This window comes from Sus scrofa, chromosome 11 (assembly GCF_000003025.6).
Source record: "Sus scrofa isolate TJ Tabasco breed Duroc chromosome 11, Sscrofa11.1, whole genome shotgun sequence".
NCBI lineage: Eukaryota > Metazoa > Chordata > Mammalia > Artiodactyla > Suidae > Sus > Sus scrofa.
In genome coordinates this window covers 42,051,519-42,070,554 of record NC_010453.5, presented here as the reverse complement: position 1 = coordinate 42,070,554, position 19,036 = coordinate 42,051,519, and the positions used below count along the sequence as shown (strand labels likewise).

The window sequence follows — 19,036 nt, the reverse complement described above, 5'->3', positions numbered from 1 at the left end:
TTGGTTTTGAAAAATACTTTATTTAAATGCAAAATTTTGTGGTTAAGTTTGAGTATATTGCTCGTTATATTTGATCATATATGTTTCTATACATCTATTACAGAATACATAATGATGTTTTCCATTTTCATCGTATTAACTTACTGCATGCACTTATTATTTTAATTGTACATATTTTTGACTCACAAATTTCTTAAATGTTTACATCAACCTATTTTTTTTTTTTGTCTTTTTGCCTTTTTCTAGGGCTGCTTCCCATGGCATATGGAGGTTCCCAGGCTAGGGGTCTAATCGGAGCTGTAGCTGCCGGCCTATGCCAGAGCCACAGCAATACCAGATCCCAGCCAAGTCTGCGACCTACACCACAGCTCACAGCAACACCGGATCCTTAACCCACTGAGCAAAGTGAGGGATCGAACCTGCAACCTCATGGTTCCTAGTCGGATTTGTTAACCACTACGCCACGACGGGAACTCCTACATCAACCTATTTTTATTTATGGTTTCCCCAGGCTTAGGCTTCAGTTTTCATTCAGGTTTATTTCATGCTTAAAATTATATTCTTAGTGTCATATGTACTTCCTGAAAATTCATTTAGGATTTTGCCTGGAAATAAATATTTACAGATTAATTAGAGAAAACGTGAGATCTATACATTTGAAACTTTTATTTCTGAAAATGTGACCTCACTTTTATCTCTTAAAATTATTCTCTATGTATTTGAGTGGTTTTAATTTGAATATAGATTTATTATTTTCTTTCTGAGTTTATTAACATTTATTTGTATTTTTGAACATTTTAGGTATATTTTGTTCATATATTTGTATGTGTTAATAATTGTATATTTATAGTGCACTGGAGAAGAAAGTTCAAGTATATACGTTTATAATAGCCAACTTACTAAATACATGTGTCAGTTAGTAGTTTTTCACTATAATAAATTTTCCAGAAAGATAAACATGGTAAACTGCTAATGAAACTTTGTCATTCTTAGTATTTACATTTATTACATTTTTGATTGTATTACTTTTATTTTTAGAATAATGACATAAATAGTAATGACACTGGGTGACCTCATCTGTCTTCTAATTGTAAAGGCTGTTATAGTCTGTGTGATACTAGTTGTTATTGAGATAATCTGATAATGTGAAGTTAAGGCAGGATCTTATTATAGTTTGTAATTTCACTAATTAATATTAAAAATTAACCTTTGCATTATGTTTTATTAAATTCCTTCTAAAATGTATAAAAATGATATTTTTCTCGTTTGATCTACTAATATGGTAATTTACATAAATATTAAAACTGTAATTATTACCTACTTAAAATAAAACCACCTCATCCGTGTTGCATTATTCATTTAATATTTTGTTGCATTCTATACTCTGATTTTTCATCTGTGTTTGTTTTATATATCTTTTGAAAAACCATTTCATAATATCTTCCATTATGATATGAATCTTCTTTTGGCATAACATCATACATGAGTTGAGATTTTTTTTACAGTTTATCTGCTGCAGGTATTTACAAACATGAGAAATAAATATTCTTGAACATGAGAAACAATAGAGGAAATCATTGGTACATTACTATATATATTTTTTCTTTTCCCTTTAGTAGTTAACATTTTACTGAGATTCTAAAACTAGCAGAAGGCAGTCAGATCCTCTAATTCTGTGACTATTAATAATAATTCATTTTTTATTGTTATATTTTCTTTTGTACTGTTATTATCTTCCTAATTTGTTATTTTTATGTGTTAGCATTATACTGCTTTTGTCTTTTCTTACCTTTTGTCGTTGTCATTATTTGGTTTTTGTTTTTATTTTTAATCAAAAGTGTGCAGACAGTGAAACTATACTTGTTTTCTTATTAATTTGTCCTTGGCTTAATTTTATTTTTTATGTCTTAAGATTCAGAATTTAACATAATATAGTATTAATAATTGTCCCTGTAGTTTATTCTTCTTTAATATATCAAAATTGTCATTTTAAGTTTTCATTTCTTTGTTATTAAGCACAGTAGTGTTGTGAATATCCTTATATGTACATGCCCTTGTGAGCATGTGTACATATTTTATTTGGGTGTAGACCTGGAACTGGTATTGCTAGACTCTACATTATTTTTATGTTTAGCCTTAATAGATATTGCCCAGAAGATTTTGAAAGTGGTTTTCCTAATTTTATGTACACTTTAACAATGTATTAGGATTCTAGATACTGCCATCCTACTGATTTGGTAATGCCAGTTTTTATCTTTTGAGGTTTTTATCCACTCTGGTGAACAGTGCTATCACATGCAGTTGAAGACCAAAATCAAGCACATTTTATAGATTTATTAACCATTTGTATTTCTTGTTGCTAAAGTCCAAGTCTTTTTCCTGTTTCCACTGAGATTTGTCTTTATCATTTTGCTTTGTGGAGTTCTTCATAAGTTCTAGAAATTATGTCTAGATAAATGTATCTCAGTTTATTATCTCAATTATTATTATATTCCTACTACTACTACTACTACTACTATTATCTTCTGGGAAGGATATTTTGATTATAAAATTTATTAGACTTTATGTCTAAAAGAAAATTTCCTGTATCTTCACATATTTGTTGTAAATTGGCTTGAGTAGTAGTATAGTTTTGGCAGCCTTGTGTTGCTAAAGTAAAGTAGATATTAATTATTTAATCTTCCGTCATGTTTTAGGGAGTTGTGTGCTAAGTCCAATAGGTTTTCATCTTTAATTTTTTTTTTTCCCTCAGTGGCAGAAAGCAACCTTTTATTTTCTTAATTTAGTTTAATCTTTTTTTTTTAATCTCAGACCTTAATTCTTATAGATGTTTTGACTACATTTCTATCAATTAGGGTATAATCAAGAGACGAAAACTACACAAGCAATTTATCAGTTATTCAACATAAAGATAATTTAATACAGTTTTGTTTTTTTGTTTTTTTGTTTTTTTTTGTCTTTTTAGGGTCACTCCCATGGCATATGGAAGTTCCCAGGCTAGGAGTTGAATTGGAGTTGTAGCTGCTGGCCTATGCCACAGCCATAGCAGCACCAGGTCCAAGCTGCATCTGCAACCTACACCACAGCTCACAGCCATGCCAGATCCTTAACCCACTGAGTGAGGACAGGGATTAAACCCACATCCTCATGGATACTAGTCAGATTCATTTCTGCTGAGCCATGACAGAAACTCCCAAATATTTGTTAAGTATAACTAGTTAACTAAAAAGTCAACAAGAGAACATCATGTAATAGAACTGTCAACTAAAGGAAACAGCTACCACCCTAGCATTTGGAAACAATAGAAGAGATTGTAATACTTAAAATGTAGAAGCTCAGGGGAGGGGCCCTATGCATTGAAATCCAGACATTTGTGATTGGACCCCTGCAAGGCTGGAGCTAGTGTCTCTGACACCAAAGAGGTGCTTTTGGGCCTGGGACCCCCCCTCTCTGGGGAGATGGTGCTGGTCTGTTGTTGTCAATAGCTCTAGGTAGCCTGAAAAAGGCTGATTTTGCAATGTTTGCAAAGTACCAGTTAGATACAACTGGATGCTAAAAGGAATTATGGGATGACTATCACAGGAACAGGAAATTAACCAAAAGGAGCCAGACCCTTCTTCCTCTAGTCTTTTAGTCTCCCTCTAGTATCCATTTATTTACATCCTAAAAGAGAGAACCAGATGGTAAAGCAAAAAAAGGTTTGCAGAGTTGTCCCTACATCAAAAACCAGAGTACAGAAGAGAGAATGTGGGCTGAGAGACAAAGGCCTAACTACTGGTATGACCCCACTTTCAAAATGTTTACCAGGGTATAATCTAATGGCTACTTTTCCTTCTTTTAATTTATCATTTTAAGATTCATTTTAACAGTCTCAATCATGTCCTTATTTTACATAGGAACATTTTTATTTACTGAGAATTGCTTTTTTGTTTGTTTGATTTCTTTTCCTTTTGGTCTGAGAATATATTCAATGACTGTATGCATGTTTGAGCACTAATTTATTTTCTATAAACATGATTTCTCAGTGATTTTATTTCTTTTACACTTAACTTGGGAAATTTTTTTCTGTATTTTTTTAAATTTTATTGTATTTTTTTTTAATTTTTATTTTTTGTACCTGTGGTATATGGAGGTTCCCAGGCTAGGGGTCCAATCAGAGCTACAGCTGCCAGCCTGCACCACCAAAATGCCAGATCCAAGCTGTGTCTGCAACCTACACCACAGCTCACAGCAGTGCCAGACCCTTAACCTACAGAGCAAAGCCAGGGATGGAACCCTCAACCTCATGATTCCTAGTCAGATTCATTTCCGCTGTACCAAAATGGGAAGTCCTCTATATATTATATTTAATCATTGCCCTTTTGTTTATGAATTTTACCATTTCCAGAACAGACAAAAATATTTTCATTTTAATTTTGCTTACATGATAGACTTATTTGACATCTCTCTTTCCTTTCTGCCTCATATTCATCTTCTATTGATTGAGGGTGCTCTCTCATTGTCTTCCTAAAAATCTCTTGTATCACCAAATGTATATTTTCTTAAATATTTTTAAGAGCACAGTTGACTTATTTTTCTATAAAACACAAGTTATGAAAGTTCCCATTGTGGCTCAGTGGGTTTTGAATCTGACTAGTATCCATGAGTACGTAGGTTCTGTCCCTGGCCTCTCTCAGTGGGTTAAGGATCCCCGGTTGCCATGAGCCATGGTGTACGTCACAGATGCAGCTTGAATCCTGCATGCTCACATCACTGTGGCATAGGCAGGCAGCTGCAGCTCCAATTCAACCCTTAGCATGGGCACTTCCATATGCCACAGCTGCAACCCTAAAAATCAAACCAAAATAAAACAAAACACAAGTTATAAATTATATACTTTCTTCATTTTGAATAGTAAGTTTTTCTTATGTATTGAAATGACTTTTATCCCCATTTATTGTGCTTGTTTTTTTTCTCCTGTGAACTCATTGTGATTTGTCCTGTCATGGAGCAGTTAAGTCTCATTTCTCTCAAAATTCTACTCTGAAAATTTTTGCTAGAAGTTTAATTAATGTCAGTTTCCATTATTATTTCAAAAACCTCCCTGATGAGAAAGGAAAGGTGGAGCCAAATCATGGAAAGCCAAAACAAATCATTCCTCAATTTAGTTTCCTGTGTGTTTGGTAAAGCTACTTTTCTGCAGCAGAGTTTTAACTGTTAAACTTTCCACTAGCACCATCTTCCATATCGGATAATATTTATAGACATTCCAGCTAAATTCCTTTGTTTATAGTTGTTGAGAAAAATCCAGAACCCTACTATCACTGCTACTTAGGAAAACCAATGTGTAAAAGTGAAAAAGTGTTAAAATTATATATACTCTTTTTGGCCCTATAGTGATGGGGTGCTACATAGAAAAAAGTGGTTAAGGGTGTTCTTCCAGTAAACTCCTGTTCATACTATGATTTTTCAGAAAAGGGAAAGTTATTACTAATTTTCAGTTTGTTCACATCTGCAAGTTATCTAAAATAAATGTTTTAGAATTGTTCCTGTATGAATTAGGTGTGTCCCATTCCTCAAAACAACTTTTGATTTCATTGTGCCTTTTAATAGCAATTATAGAAAAAAAATGTTATCATTTGTGTTAATATTGTCATTTTACTCACTAGATAACATATAATTATTAATATAATTTTTGTTCCTATATTTGCTTTTTCTCTTTAAAGGGGCTGTTTTCCTTAAGCTTTACAATATTTCTCTTAAAAATGACCTAATTAGGAAATTAATAGTAAAATTTCATATTCTTATACATTAAATATTAAAAAAAAATATCTGCCCTGCATGCATATCTATTTGTGGATAGCAAAGCTCAGGGTAATATATTTCTCCTGGATGTTTTCCTATCTCCTATACATGAAAGCATAGCCATTTTTACCTCTATTTTTTCTAATATTTATGCATTTATGTAACACCAACATGTTTATTTAGGGACTTTTTCTTTTGACTTACATTAATGCAGATAGATTAATCTCTTGTGTCTTTTAGAAAATCGATACCTCACTGACACAGCAAATTTACTCATCAGGGATGAGTAGTAGTGTTACTCCCTTCGTTATCTTATTCATTTGTTTCACTATTCTGTAATGAGAACACACATTCATTAAAGTTTTAGTATTTCTTATTAAATTATTTATAGTTATTTTGCACTACAGCTTTGTTACCCTTCCATAACATTTTACTGTGAAACATCATTATGTATATGTGTTTTGTTATAAATATCCAAACTTATTCAGAAATAAAGGTAATACAAACTTAATAAATGACATATTTAACATATAGTACTGAAGCAAATTTTCATATGTTTTTATAACTGAATTGTTTATCCGATTTCCTTCCTTTTAAATTGGCTATACATGGAATTAATTATTTGTAGTTTTTTCTTGTCCTTGTATTTTTTGGTCAGCTAGGATATTTAATTTACTTAAGAAATCCTGTTTAGTACCATTCTTCACATCAATTCTCAGAATGTGAGTGTATTTAAAATTTTTATTATTGAAAATGTTACATTTTAAGTATATTTTCCCAGATTTTAGCCTCATGTTATGAAAACTTTTTTGAATAATTTCATTTTTTAAAATAATCTTTCTCCTTTAAATCATTATAGTACAGATCTCATTTGGATTATTTTTTAATTCCCCTTAGTGTGATTTAATGGCCTCAAAATTCTGTGGTTTAATGACTGTCTCTTAATGTCTGGTACCTTTTCCTCTTTTACTCGGAGAGAAATATAATCACCAAAAAGTGACCTTTCACTTCAGACCCATATCAGAAAATTGTTTCAACATCACCCTCTGACAGTCATTTATTTTTCTCTCACCTCTGCTGACATACATTTTTCCCTCTTGTTTTATTTTCACATCTCACTAATGTGTCATTCTAACCTATTGCTTCTCTGATTATTATTTTGAATAATTTTCCCAATTAAAGCTAATAAAAGCCAGTGAATAGCCCTCGAGTTTAGATTATTCAGGATACCTTTTTCTTTGTGGAAAAATTAGACATTGGTCCATGGCTTAAAATTAATGAATGTATTCTAATGGATTCAAGAGAAAAAGTATAACAACTTTATAAAACATTTGGTCAATCTTCCTATAAGACAGATTAAGCTAAGTGGTAGATATGCCATTTCATGACAGAACAGCCACAGGCTTACTTGATGAATAAGGAAGTACAAGAAAACAGGGAGTAGACATTCTGGTGATTGATCATACAACATCTTAAACTTTCCAAATAAAATATACAGTAGTAATTCTTTTTGTTTCTTTTTAATAAAAATTAAAGTATATTTGATTTATAGTGTTTTGTAAATTTCTGCTATACAACATAGTGACTCAGTCATACCTATATATACATTTTTTTCTCTCATACTATTTTCCATCATGTTCTAGCCGAAGAGATTGGGTATAGTTCCTTGTGCTGTACAGTAGAACTTCATTGCTTATCCATTCTAAATGTAATAGTTTGCATCTGCCAACCCAAACTCCCAGTCCACCCCACTCCCCCCACCCCCCACTACCTTGGTAACCACAAGTCTGGTCTTTTCTTTGCCTTAGCTTTGTTCTTTCAAATTTGACTTTGTAACTAAAAAGGTCTTTCTGGTTTATTTCTTTTTGTTTCCTGAGTTAGCTCACAAAGCAGATACTCATACTGCCTAAGCATGTGTACAAATATTCTTGAATTTTAATAGATGTATGTGGTATGTTACCTGGAAAATCTGCAAAACTAACAAAAGCGAATGAGTTTGTTTTACAATCCACCGTGCAAAACTGAGTCACTCATTCATTCAAAATCACATGTTAAAAAGACGTGAAAAAACTGTAGTTTCTGCTCAGTCTGAAAATGCATCTTGAAATATCATGAAAATAGGAGTCATGTCTGTTGTTTTCTCCAGTACATGCCAATATGTAGCAGAATGCCTTACATCTTGCCTCAAGACCTGTCACTTAATGTGGTACACTCTAAGACCATTTCTAATTTTGTATTCAAACTTTGATGTTCTTTTTCTTAAAGATGGAATCCCAAATTGTATAAGCTTTCATATAATAAACATGTTACTGAACACAAGCCTGTGTACCTGAAGCACAGTGAGGCCAAACAAAACAAAACATTGGAGTTTGGAACATAGAAAGATTTATCGCAAGGGCCATGCAAGGAGAGGGCTGACTCATGTTCTAAAAAAAAAAAACAAAGAAAGAAAAGAAAACCAAAACAAACAAAAAACTGCAAGAAAACACAACAACCACAACAAAACAACAACAGCAACAACAAAATGAACTTCCCAAAGGGTTTTACCAAAGTATTTTTAAAGACAAGCAAGGGAGGAAGTGGTTGGTTGTTGCAAACTTCTTTGTTTAGGAATTCTTTGTTGTTACAGCTGTCCACTTAAGTCAGTCAGGTCAAGATGTTCCTGTAAACATCCAACAAGACAAATGTTATTCTCTTTTCTGCAATTTTTTGTCTGTATATGAATAAAAAAGTGTTATGCCCTTAAGGTCAGAACTTTGGGGATGGACTATCCTGTATATTTCTAGGAAACATTCTTAACATCAAGCAAAAGCAGCAGTGTACGAAGGTTAAAATAAAACAAAGAGATCTAATATGAAGTCAGACTTTTTCTTCCTTATTATAAGCAGTTTGTATTAAAATTTTATTATCTCAGGTTCATACTTTAAAAAAAAAATCATTTGTTTACTAAATCTCACTGAGGCTATTAATAGGCCTAGGATTTTTATGAGTTACCTTCTGGAAGAAATGATTTCTAAGTATGGACTTGATTGATTTATCAGATTTGCATAAAGTAAGGAAGCATGCAATGAGAAGGAATAAACTGTGTCTGGCTCCTGAGTGTGAAATGCAAACAAAAGGAGGTAAAGTTAAGTCTGCCTGAGAAAGAGTAGCTGGAAAGATTGGCTAGAAAAGCAGCTTCCAGGTCATACAACAACCTGGCTATTGTAAAAATATTATAAACTGTTAAAAAAAAGTGCAGTTACATGGTTGTATTTCTTTTTCTTTTTTTTTTCTTTTTGTCTTTTTGCTATTTCTAGGGCCGATCCTGCAACATATGGAGGTTCCCAGGGTAGGGGTCTAATCAGATCTGTTGCTCCTGGCCTATGCCAGAGCCACAGCAATGCAGGATCTGAGCCATGTCTGCAACCTACACCACAGCTCATGGCAACACCAGATCCTTAACCCACTGAGCAAGGCCAGAGATCGAATATGCAAACTCATGGTTTCTAGTCGGATTTGTTAACCACCGCGCCATGATGGGAACTCCTGTATTTCAATTTTTTAAAAATCACTACAGCTGAAGAATAATTTATAATTGTTCAAAGAAACTATTAAATTATTAGAATCTGACCACAAAAGTAGACTGGCTGAGATGTAGTCCAGTGTTTCAAAGGGATTACTTGATAAATCATGTCTGAATTAAAATGTGTAGTATTGGAGTTCCCATCGTGGCACAGCAGAAACGAATCCGACTAGGAACCATAAGGTTGCGGGTTTGATCTCTGGCCTCTCTCAGTGGGTTAAGGATCTGGCATTGCCGAGAGCTGTGGTGTAGTTTGCAGATGTGGCTTGGATTTGGTGTTGCTGTGGCTGTGGTGTGGCTGGCAGCTATAATTGATTAGACCCCTAGCCTGGGAACCTCCATATGTCATGGGTGCAGCCCTACAAAGACAAAAAAAAAAAAAAAAAAAAAAGACAAAATGTGTTGTATCAACAATTCATTATGGCTCTCTGTTTGAGCATAGCCACTGCCTGAATCTAGAATACACTGATTTTGTAAAATAGGCTTCTTCCTTCTCCATTTTTCATTCTTAGGACCTGCTTCTCTGCCATCCTATGTGCCAGGCTCAGGAGTTCCTGAATATGCCTTGATTGTTCACACTCTTTTGCCTTTTCACATTGTCCTCTCTCTACCCAGATTTCCCTTCCATTTTTTTTTTTTTTCCCTTTTAACTTGTGGCTATTCCACTACCCATTTAGTTTCTCTCCTCAGATTTTGTTCTATTTTTTTGGATACATTTGAAAACCATCTAAAGTGATAACCTAATATAGCTCTAGTTCTCTGTGTGCATTAAGTTCCATGTGGCAAGATCAGTACTGAACAGGATTCAGAGTATTATAACTTGAAAACAACAGTGTAAGAAAGCGTTAAAAATATATTAAGATTTGCTTTTATCTAAATAAAACCTAAATGAGATCATTTTTACTTCCATAATCCAAAGCATAGTTTCATCTGTAAATTTCCCAGGAACCCTTTTAAAAATTCACCAATTTAAAATTAATCCTTCCTTTTTTTGTGTTCCCAAAACATGTGATTGATACTTTTTTTTTCAGAAATTTGTCAATATCTTATTTCAGTGAAACTTAAACAGGTGACTTTCCTATGACAAGTTCCATTCATAAATCATGCTTTTTCAAGAATTGGAAACCAGTGCTTAGTTCATTTAAAAAAAAATGTCCTTGCTATGATGATAAATTAAAGAAAATAAATTAAATCTGCTCTCCAAGTGCTTACATTATGTTAAGGGAAATAAGAAACAGCAAAAGAAAGAAATGCAGAACTGTAATAGGTATAGGGTGGGAGTTGTCAAGGAAAATCGAAGGATTAAGATTGAAATGACAACTTCTACCATTTTTTGGCTTAGTAAATTCTACCAAGTTTTGGGATGTAATTCATCTTGTGTATTTATAATTCTCTAAGTTTTTAAAGAAATAAAGGTACTTTCTAATAAATAAAGTTATGTAGATTTTATTATCTAAATGTTATAATAGTGGCAAGTCTATTTTGTTTGGGGGAGGAAATTATGCTCAGGGACTGAGATTGTGTTTGCCGGCAATTTAAACACAAGTTCACTATAGGAATTCCACAGAAAGATAGCACAGAGTGTTGTGTCTCCTAATAAACCAATAGAGAAATAACACACTCCAGACTCGGGATAGATTAAATATACCATTGTTCCAGGCAAGGAGAGATGATAGAAATAAACTCCAAATTTTGTTGAAATGTGCCCTATGAGTTTTGGTTTCTGAAAGAGGTAGTTTTGCCAGCCAAGAGCTGATACCCAGCTGCCAGTGCAGAAATAGCCCTCAGTTGCAAGAGCATGTTCCTAGGGAACAGTGGCACTGATGCTGACAGTCAGCATCCCCCCTTCTTGGGGTTGTTTTGATGCTTTGTCACTGCAGCTGATAAAGAAGTCACTTTTACCATGGCAGGAACCAATGTCCAAGATTGTCCAAGAATTAGAATAGCAAAGGCTGGCTTTTTTCAGACCAAAGCGCTGAGCTAGCCCTCACAAAAATCTTTTTTATTTATACTCTAAATGTCCCCTTTGCCATAATTTCTTCTCCACAAGTCTTTATTGAAAAGATCCCAACAGGGCGCTTCAGCAGCTGGGCTACTAAGTGCTTATCAATCAAAGCAAATGAGATGATGACATCCAGACACAACTTATTTCATTCTTATATCAAATCAACTTTACTTCTAAAAATAACTTCTCTTTCTTATTTTTGATCATAAACAAATAGATTTGAAATCATATCAAACCAATACATAACAGCGTCTCAGACTGATTTGGCTACATGTACAAACATTTCTTAATAAGTAGGAACAAAACAGTAACACAGCCTGTTGTGTAAGCTTACTGAAATTCTGCTTGCTGTACTGTCAGACACTCAGCAAATACCTCTCATGGAAAGATTCACTGAAAGATTAGAATACTCTCAGGAGTATTATAATCACAGGATTGACAAGCCTTATCATGGAATAAGACTAAAGAGTTCGCTATCAATTGGAAAGCAAAGGATCAAAGTTCTGGATCTGGAGAGTTGCTTCAAAGTTGTTATCCTGCACTTTACGCAGCCGTCCCTGAAGTTATATACTAGTGATAAAATATGACACAGATTAAGTAACCTTTCCTAAAATTTCTGAGGTAAAACAAAGTAGAATCAAAAAAAGTTTCTAGGGTTTCTCTCTGTGGTGCAACAGGATCAGTGGTGACTCTGGAGCCCTGGGATGCAGGTTCATTTTTCATCGGCCCAGCACAGTGGGTTAAGGCTTTGGTGTTTCCATAGCTGTGGTGTAAGTCACAATCACAGCTCAGATCTGATCCCTGGCCTGGGAACTCCATATGTCTTGGGGGGGGGCAGCCAAAAAAAAAAAAAAAAAAAAGCTTTTTAGTAAAAAACACACCTGAACCGATGAGAGATGAATGAGAGACAAACATGCAGTAACACATCCTATGAAGTAAAAAGGTACATAGCATAGAAGGCACAAGGGCACATGAGGCTGGAAAAGATCTAGTGCTGTGGCAGAAACTTCAAATTGCCTTTTAATAGTCATTCACTCCTTTTTATATGACAATATAAACATCAAATATTAGCTAGACAAATGACCACCTAAAATAAAGACATTTTCCAGCACCTTATCAGTTAGGTATTGCCAAGTAAGTACGCTGTAGTCAATGGGATTTGAAAAGTGCCTTGTGCAGCTTAAAAAAAATGGATTCTTGAAAGGACAGAGTGTGGCCTTTCTTCCACTGTGCCTTCATCCTTCCTTTTGAACCGTGGTTGTGATTGATAGGACACCTCCTTGGGAAGTCAAGACAAGAGAGTTTGGAAAAAAATTCTTCATGGAGTTTTTACATTACTACACATTTTACAAGAAAAATATTAGCAACATTTTTCACACTATCTTCTCAAGCATATTTGTAAATCAAACAGCTTTGGAAGATAGAGATCCTGCCTTTCTTTGGGGCAGAGAGCATATTTCTTCCTTGATTGGAATAGTAGTGTCTCCCTTCAGAGCAATGATTGGGCAGTTTTACTGGCAGCCCATTTAAGAATCAACAATTCCTAGAGTCCAGGTTCCCCAGATGTGAGAAAATGCCTCTATGTAATCAGCCTTCACCTGAGTCTCTCTGTATCACCTTGTTGAGACTTGGGACAGGGAGAACCAGAGTAAACATGGAGATCATTTTGCCTGTTGTGCTATGAGAAATAAAGTCCTTTCTTTCTGATCTAAGAGTCTTGTGCCTTCTACCAGAATCTCTGAAACTGTGGTAGGTTAATTTTTTTAGTTTTCAGATGCTTCCAGTTTTCTTTTCTCTTTTCTGGGCACTCTGCAGAGTATGAAGTTCCTGGGCCAGGGGTCAGATCAGAGCCACAGTTGTGATCTATGCCTTTCTTCACAGCTCTTGACAAAAGTTTCTATCCTACCGACGTTAGGTTAAAAGTCAGAAGCAACCTGGGTCTCAACACCTATCTGCAAAGCCACTTAACACACTTTTGAACCCATATATTAACTAGTACATAATTTGTTTCCTCCAACTGCCATATTGTATGTATAGGCAGGCCCCAAAGACATTGCAGGTTTGATTCCAGAAGACCACAATAAAGTATACACCACAATAAAGGGAGGCACACACATTTTTTGGTTTCTGAGAGCATATAAAAGTGACATTTACACTATACTATAGTTTATTAAGTTTGCAATAGCATATCTTTAAAAACAATCTATGCACCTTAATTACAAATGCCTTATTGCTAATAAATGTTAACCATCATCTGACAATGCAGGTTTGCCACAAACCTTCCATTCATAAAAAAATACAATATCTACAAAACTCAATAAGGTAAAGTACAATCAAATGCAATAAATGCATAAATCCATTGATAAATAAAATGGGGTATGCCTGTACCAGAATATAATATATAGGGCACTAACTTATATGGGTATCTAGCAACTAGATCTCAAAATATGAAGGCCAGGTTGCTAAACTTTACGTAAAACTTGTCTGTAGTCTGAATAAACACATAAGTTGGGGAAAGTAGTAGGGAAGACATATTCATTTTCAGCAAAATTCTACGAGTTTGCTTGAGTCAGGGATATCTCTAACCTCCTGGCGATTTTTGGCATGCAAGGTATATACTGGCCAATGTTCACAGAAAATTGACCTTTGACACTGATATCTCCTAAGAATGTTGTTGTTCTGTCTTCTTCTCATTGCCTCTGAATGAAATCTTAACTCCATAGCATGGCATACAATTCCTTTCACTCTGAGTCTAACTTTTCATCTCACCTAAGGCATCTTTTCTTTCTCCTCCTTCACTACCACCCAATCCATCAATATGACATGCCTGCCACTCTTTATTTATCACCCACTGTGACCTTTCATGTCCCTTGTCTTTTCACATAATGCTTTCCCTGTATGTAATGCTTTCCCCTATTTCTTCATCTTACAAAATTTCTACTCATCTTTCAACTCTAAGTTAAAATGTCAAATTTCCTTTCTTGCCATGAAACAGTCAGCTGTCACTTTTTATATTGTCAGTGCCTTTACTTCTAGGATCAGATTCTTTTCTGCTCTTCAGATTCTCAGCATCTGATTTGCCATGGCAGTGAAAAGCAGGGAATCAGTCTAAAACATGATTAAATAGATTGTGAGGGGAGAGCTGAGAAGATAAATTCAGATAATTGTTCATGAACTTTTGTGTCTTCAGGGTAGCCTTTATTCTAATTCCAAAATCTTTTAAAGTATTGAAATACATGTGTTGGGTTTTAATAATGGCTCCATAAAGCAGTCCATAAGGACACTATTATCTCTTTTACACAATTACAATTTTCCCCTTTTTTTCAAATTTTTTTTTCAGAAAAATGTAGTGTATTTACTCTTTTCAACTAATTTTTTCCCTAGTATTAATATTTTGTATTATCAAAACTACAGTAATTTCATTGTTAATCTATAATAGTAGAAAGAACATGAAAAGGGACATATCACAAATGACATTAAACACTGATAATATAGCTTAGGCTTTAGTAAATAATTTATAAAATAACAATTATTATATACCGAACATTCATTTTACAATATTACAATGTTTTACAAATATGTATTTTCAAATATTATGTCATATTTGTTGAGGCATTTCATAAATTTATTTTTTATAAACCCTTGTGCTGCTGAGTTTTATTAAAGGAGGTTTCACACAAAAGACAGAATGAAGATTGGTTTATATTATACATAATTATGTCAAGAAGTCAATGATATTGTCACGTCTATGGCACATTTTATTTCCAAACAAAAGGCTATGCTAAAAGGCTCAATATTTGACTTCTATAATGTAGTATGTTTAATAATTTCATTTTATACACATTTAGCTATTTTTTGTATATATTAGCATTCTTTAATAATTTTTAAAAAATGTGATAAATCATTGCATAAAAATATTTTGGTATTCAGCAGTGCTGGATTCAGATAAATCAGTAGTATAATTTGTTGCTATAAAGTGTATGAATAAATAGAGCAGTTTGAAGTCAACTAATCCATTAAAATGATAGAAAAGAAAAAAAAAAGGGATATTTTTCTTATATGTAAAAGACGTATCAAAGACTGTGTTAGGTGCCCTTCATGAAAATAGTTACCCAGTAAGTGAAATCTCTGCAAAAAAATAATACCTCAATATTATAGTGTGCTTCTTTTGAGTTAGATCTTCAATTTAAATGAAACAGAAACAAAGTTCAGATTTTGTGAAGTATTTAGAATGATAACAACTTCTGAGTAAATAGTCATTTCACTTCTGGGTGATTTTCCAAGCTAAATTGCCCAATACTTGTCCTTTCAATTGCTCCTATTAGTTAATTTCAATATACTGCTAGATTGAGGGCTGGCAGACAACTTGTGAGTAATCAAGCAAAGAGGCATTACATCCATAAAGAGAACACTTGGGCAATCAGATACATTTTCTTAAGGCGAGCATTAATAGAAACATAAACATCTTTTAAAAATATCTCCAGGATTCAAAATCAGTTTAAACATTATATTTTAGAGTTATTAAAAGATTTTAGAGGGTAATTTTTTAAATCTATTACCTAAACCACCTTATATGGTAGGTAATATCTTTCTATGCATTTGCTTAGTCAGAAACTGAAAAGTACAGAATTAAGTCTATTTACCAATATATTAAGCTTAATGTCCACTAGGAAAGCAAAACATTTCATGAAATCTAATCTCATTAAAGTATAAGCAAGACATAAAATCCTCTACTCAAAATCCTCTATGTCTTCCTTTTTCACTTGATGTAAAGGTCAACATTTGTTTTAGACATCAGACAAATATCTAGACACCTGTGTGAGGTTCACCCTTTACTTCCATCCCTTATCTGCCACCCTGCCCACAATCTCTGCTTCTACCACTCTGGCTTTCCTTGCTGCACTTGAAGATTTCTGCTCATCTGTTCAGGTCATCTCAAACCTTCTCCCAGATATTGTAATCACAGCTCCACTCCCACCCACTGCATTCCTGACCCCACTTTCCTGCTCTAATTCTACAGCCCTTAGAATTGTATAATACATGTGCCTATCGTGTAAATTTTGTCTATGCTTTCCCCTTGTAAAATTGAGGGCAGGGAATTATTTTTCCTGTTTGTTTCATGGATATATTCAAAAAACTCTGGATAGTGCATGACATGTACCAGCAATTCAAAATATGTATTGAATAAATGAGTAAACAGGGAGTTCCTATTGTGGCTCAGCAGTAACAAACCTGACTAGTATTCATGTGGATGCATGTATGATCCCTGGCCTTTCTCATTGGTTTAAGGATCTGATGTTGCTGTGAGTTTCAGTGTAAGTCACAGATACTTGGATCTGGCATTGCTGTGGCTGTGTGTAGGCCGGTAGGTGCAGCTCTGATTCCACCTCTAGCCTGGAAATCTCCATATGCCTCAGGTGTGGTCCAAATAAATAAATAAATAAATAAATAAATGCAATTCTGTGCCTCACTGTGATGCGTTTTTACAACTATGATCAAACAGGCAAGAACCATTTTCTTATAAATAATATATTTTTATTTTTGTATCTTATTAATGTATTTTAAGTAACTTTTATGTTGTTCAATTTATTTTCCTGAGTTCCTATTAGACGTCTCATTAATTAAAATAGCAAAATAAGTTTATCAAGTAACTTTCAGCAATATTCAGTCAGACTAAAATCATCATACTCTCTTTTGCTATAATGTCTCACCTATCCATGTAACATTAGCCATAGTTGAGGCATTAAGAAAGCTGAAATTTTGTCAATACCTGTATAGATTATTCAATTTATTTACTGTTCTAAATTGTGAGTACAGAATATATACACTGAGCTATAGAGAATGTTTGGCCACTGAGGACTTTCTGTGTAGCACGGAGACCTCTACCCAATATCATGTGATAATCTTTGTGGGAGAAGAATATGAAAGAGACTGGATGTGTGTACATGTATAACTAAATTACTTTGTTGTAAAGCAGACATTATCACAACATTTTAAATCAACTATACTTCAATAAGATTTTTAAAAATGAAAAAAAAAAGAGCACAAATAGTAGTAACGATTTACATGCTAGCAAAATTAATTGCTAAGCAACCAGTAAGATAATCAGTTTTCTTCTGATTATGTTCATTTTCATGAAAAACTGAAAATAGATATACTCGATTCTTTTTTTTTTTTTTTTGGTCTAGCCTAAGGCATGAGGAAATTCCTAGGCCAGGGATCAAAACTACACCACTTCAGTGACCCAAGCCAGTGCAGTGACAACATGGATCCTTAACCTGCTGAGCCACTAGAGAACTCCCTACCTTATTCTTTTATAAAATAGATATTCCTCAATATATATTAAAATATTTAAAATATGTAATTATTTATATAAAATAGTTTACATCTTACATTGTAGAAGTAATAAAGTTTAGAAAATTAATAGGTATTTTTTATCTCATCTAGTAGATGGCCCATTATAATCATGAGAATTCCAAGTATATGTAATTATTTATAGAATTCATTTAATAAAAATTTCCATGTGAAGTTTTGTATTTTTGACACATTTGAGACTCATGCTGTGATCGAAAATTTATCTTTAAAGGATTTTTCCTTTTCTTCATTTTGTCATACGGAGAGTAATACTAAATCATGTTTTCCCAATTGTGTTTTTAGGTTGTATTCAGTTGGAGGTCGTGATGGAAGTTCCTGTTTGAGTTCAATGGAGTACTATGATCCCCATACAAATAAGTGGAACATGTGTGCTCCAATGTGTAAGAGGAGAGGGGGTGTTGGAGTGGCCACATGTGATGGTTTTCTTTATGCAGTAGGAGGTCATGATGCTCCCGCTTCAAACCACTGTTCTCGGCTACTAGATTATGTTGAAAGGTAAGACCCTAAGGTACAGTTATAGTGAAAGAGACAATGTGAATTACATTGATAACTAATTCAAGTGATTATAAAATCTGCATAATTTAGGAAAGTAAATTCAACTCCTAGATCTGATTTTTAATCTCTTATTACACACATACAACGCTCTTTCCTATTTTTTCTTTTCTCTTTCTCTATCCCTCCTTTCCTCCCTCCTTTTTCTTACCTCTTTCCATCCTTCCTTCCTTTTTTCTTTCCTTTCTTTCTTCAACTAATATTTCTTTAAAGCCCTACTAATTTTTCACATGACCCTAAAGTAATCTTTAAATTTCTCATGAATATATTTAAAAAGTCTATTAAAATGGTTTCAAGTAACTTTTAAAATGTATGAACATTTGTTAATTCTTTTAAAAAATAGATTTTTTTAATTTGTTCTATACATCCTGTCTTGTTTGTTCTACTACTCTCTTCAAATCTTTAAACCTGAACTATGAACTTCTTTGTTTTAGACTGTACCATTCTTAACTTAAGACAGACTTATTAGAACTACATTGCCTATAATCCTTGCATAGAGATGAAATACAGGTCCTCTCTTAACTCTTTCTAAACATGGCAGGTGCACAGAGGTTAGACTGACAAGATACCTTGGCTTCAGGCTTGGTCCAACAATCCACACACTTCCTGTCATGGTTATAGCTGAGTTATCTTTAATGGGGTGTGTATCACTTAAAATTATTACGATTTGAGCGCTAGAGAAACTTACGGTGACATTTCCTATTACATAAGGACACATATTGATACAAGAGGAAGAGAGATTGGGGAATATTGAG

General features: G+C 33.7%; 1 protein-coding gene across 2 annotated transcripts in view; it reads left to right on the top strand.

Annotated features, from left to right (window-relative positions):
• Positions 1-19,036, top strand: part of KLHL1 (kelch like family member 1) — a 387,090-nt gene that overhangs the window by 350,377 nt on the left and 17,677 nt on the right. For both annotated transcript variants that reach the window (XM_021065654.1, XM_003131017.4), the window contains one exon: positions 18,012-18,224. In XM_021065654.1, coding sequence (XP_020921313.1) covers positions 18,012-18,224 — 213 coding nt within the window. The remainder of the gene's footprint in view (positions 1-18,011; positions 18,225-19,036) is intronic.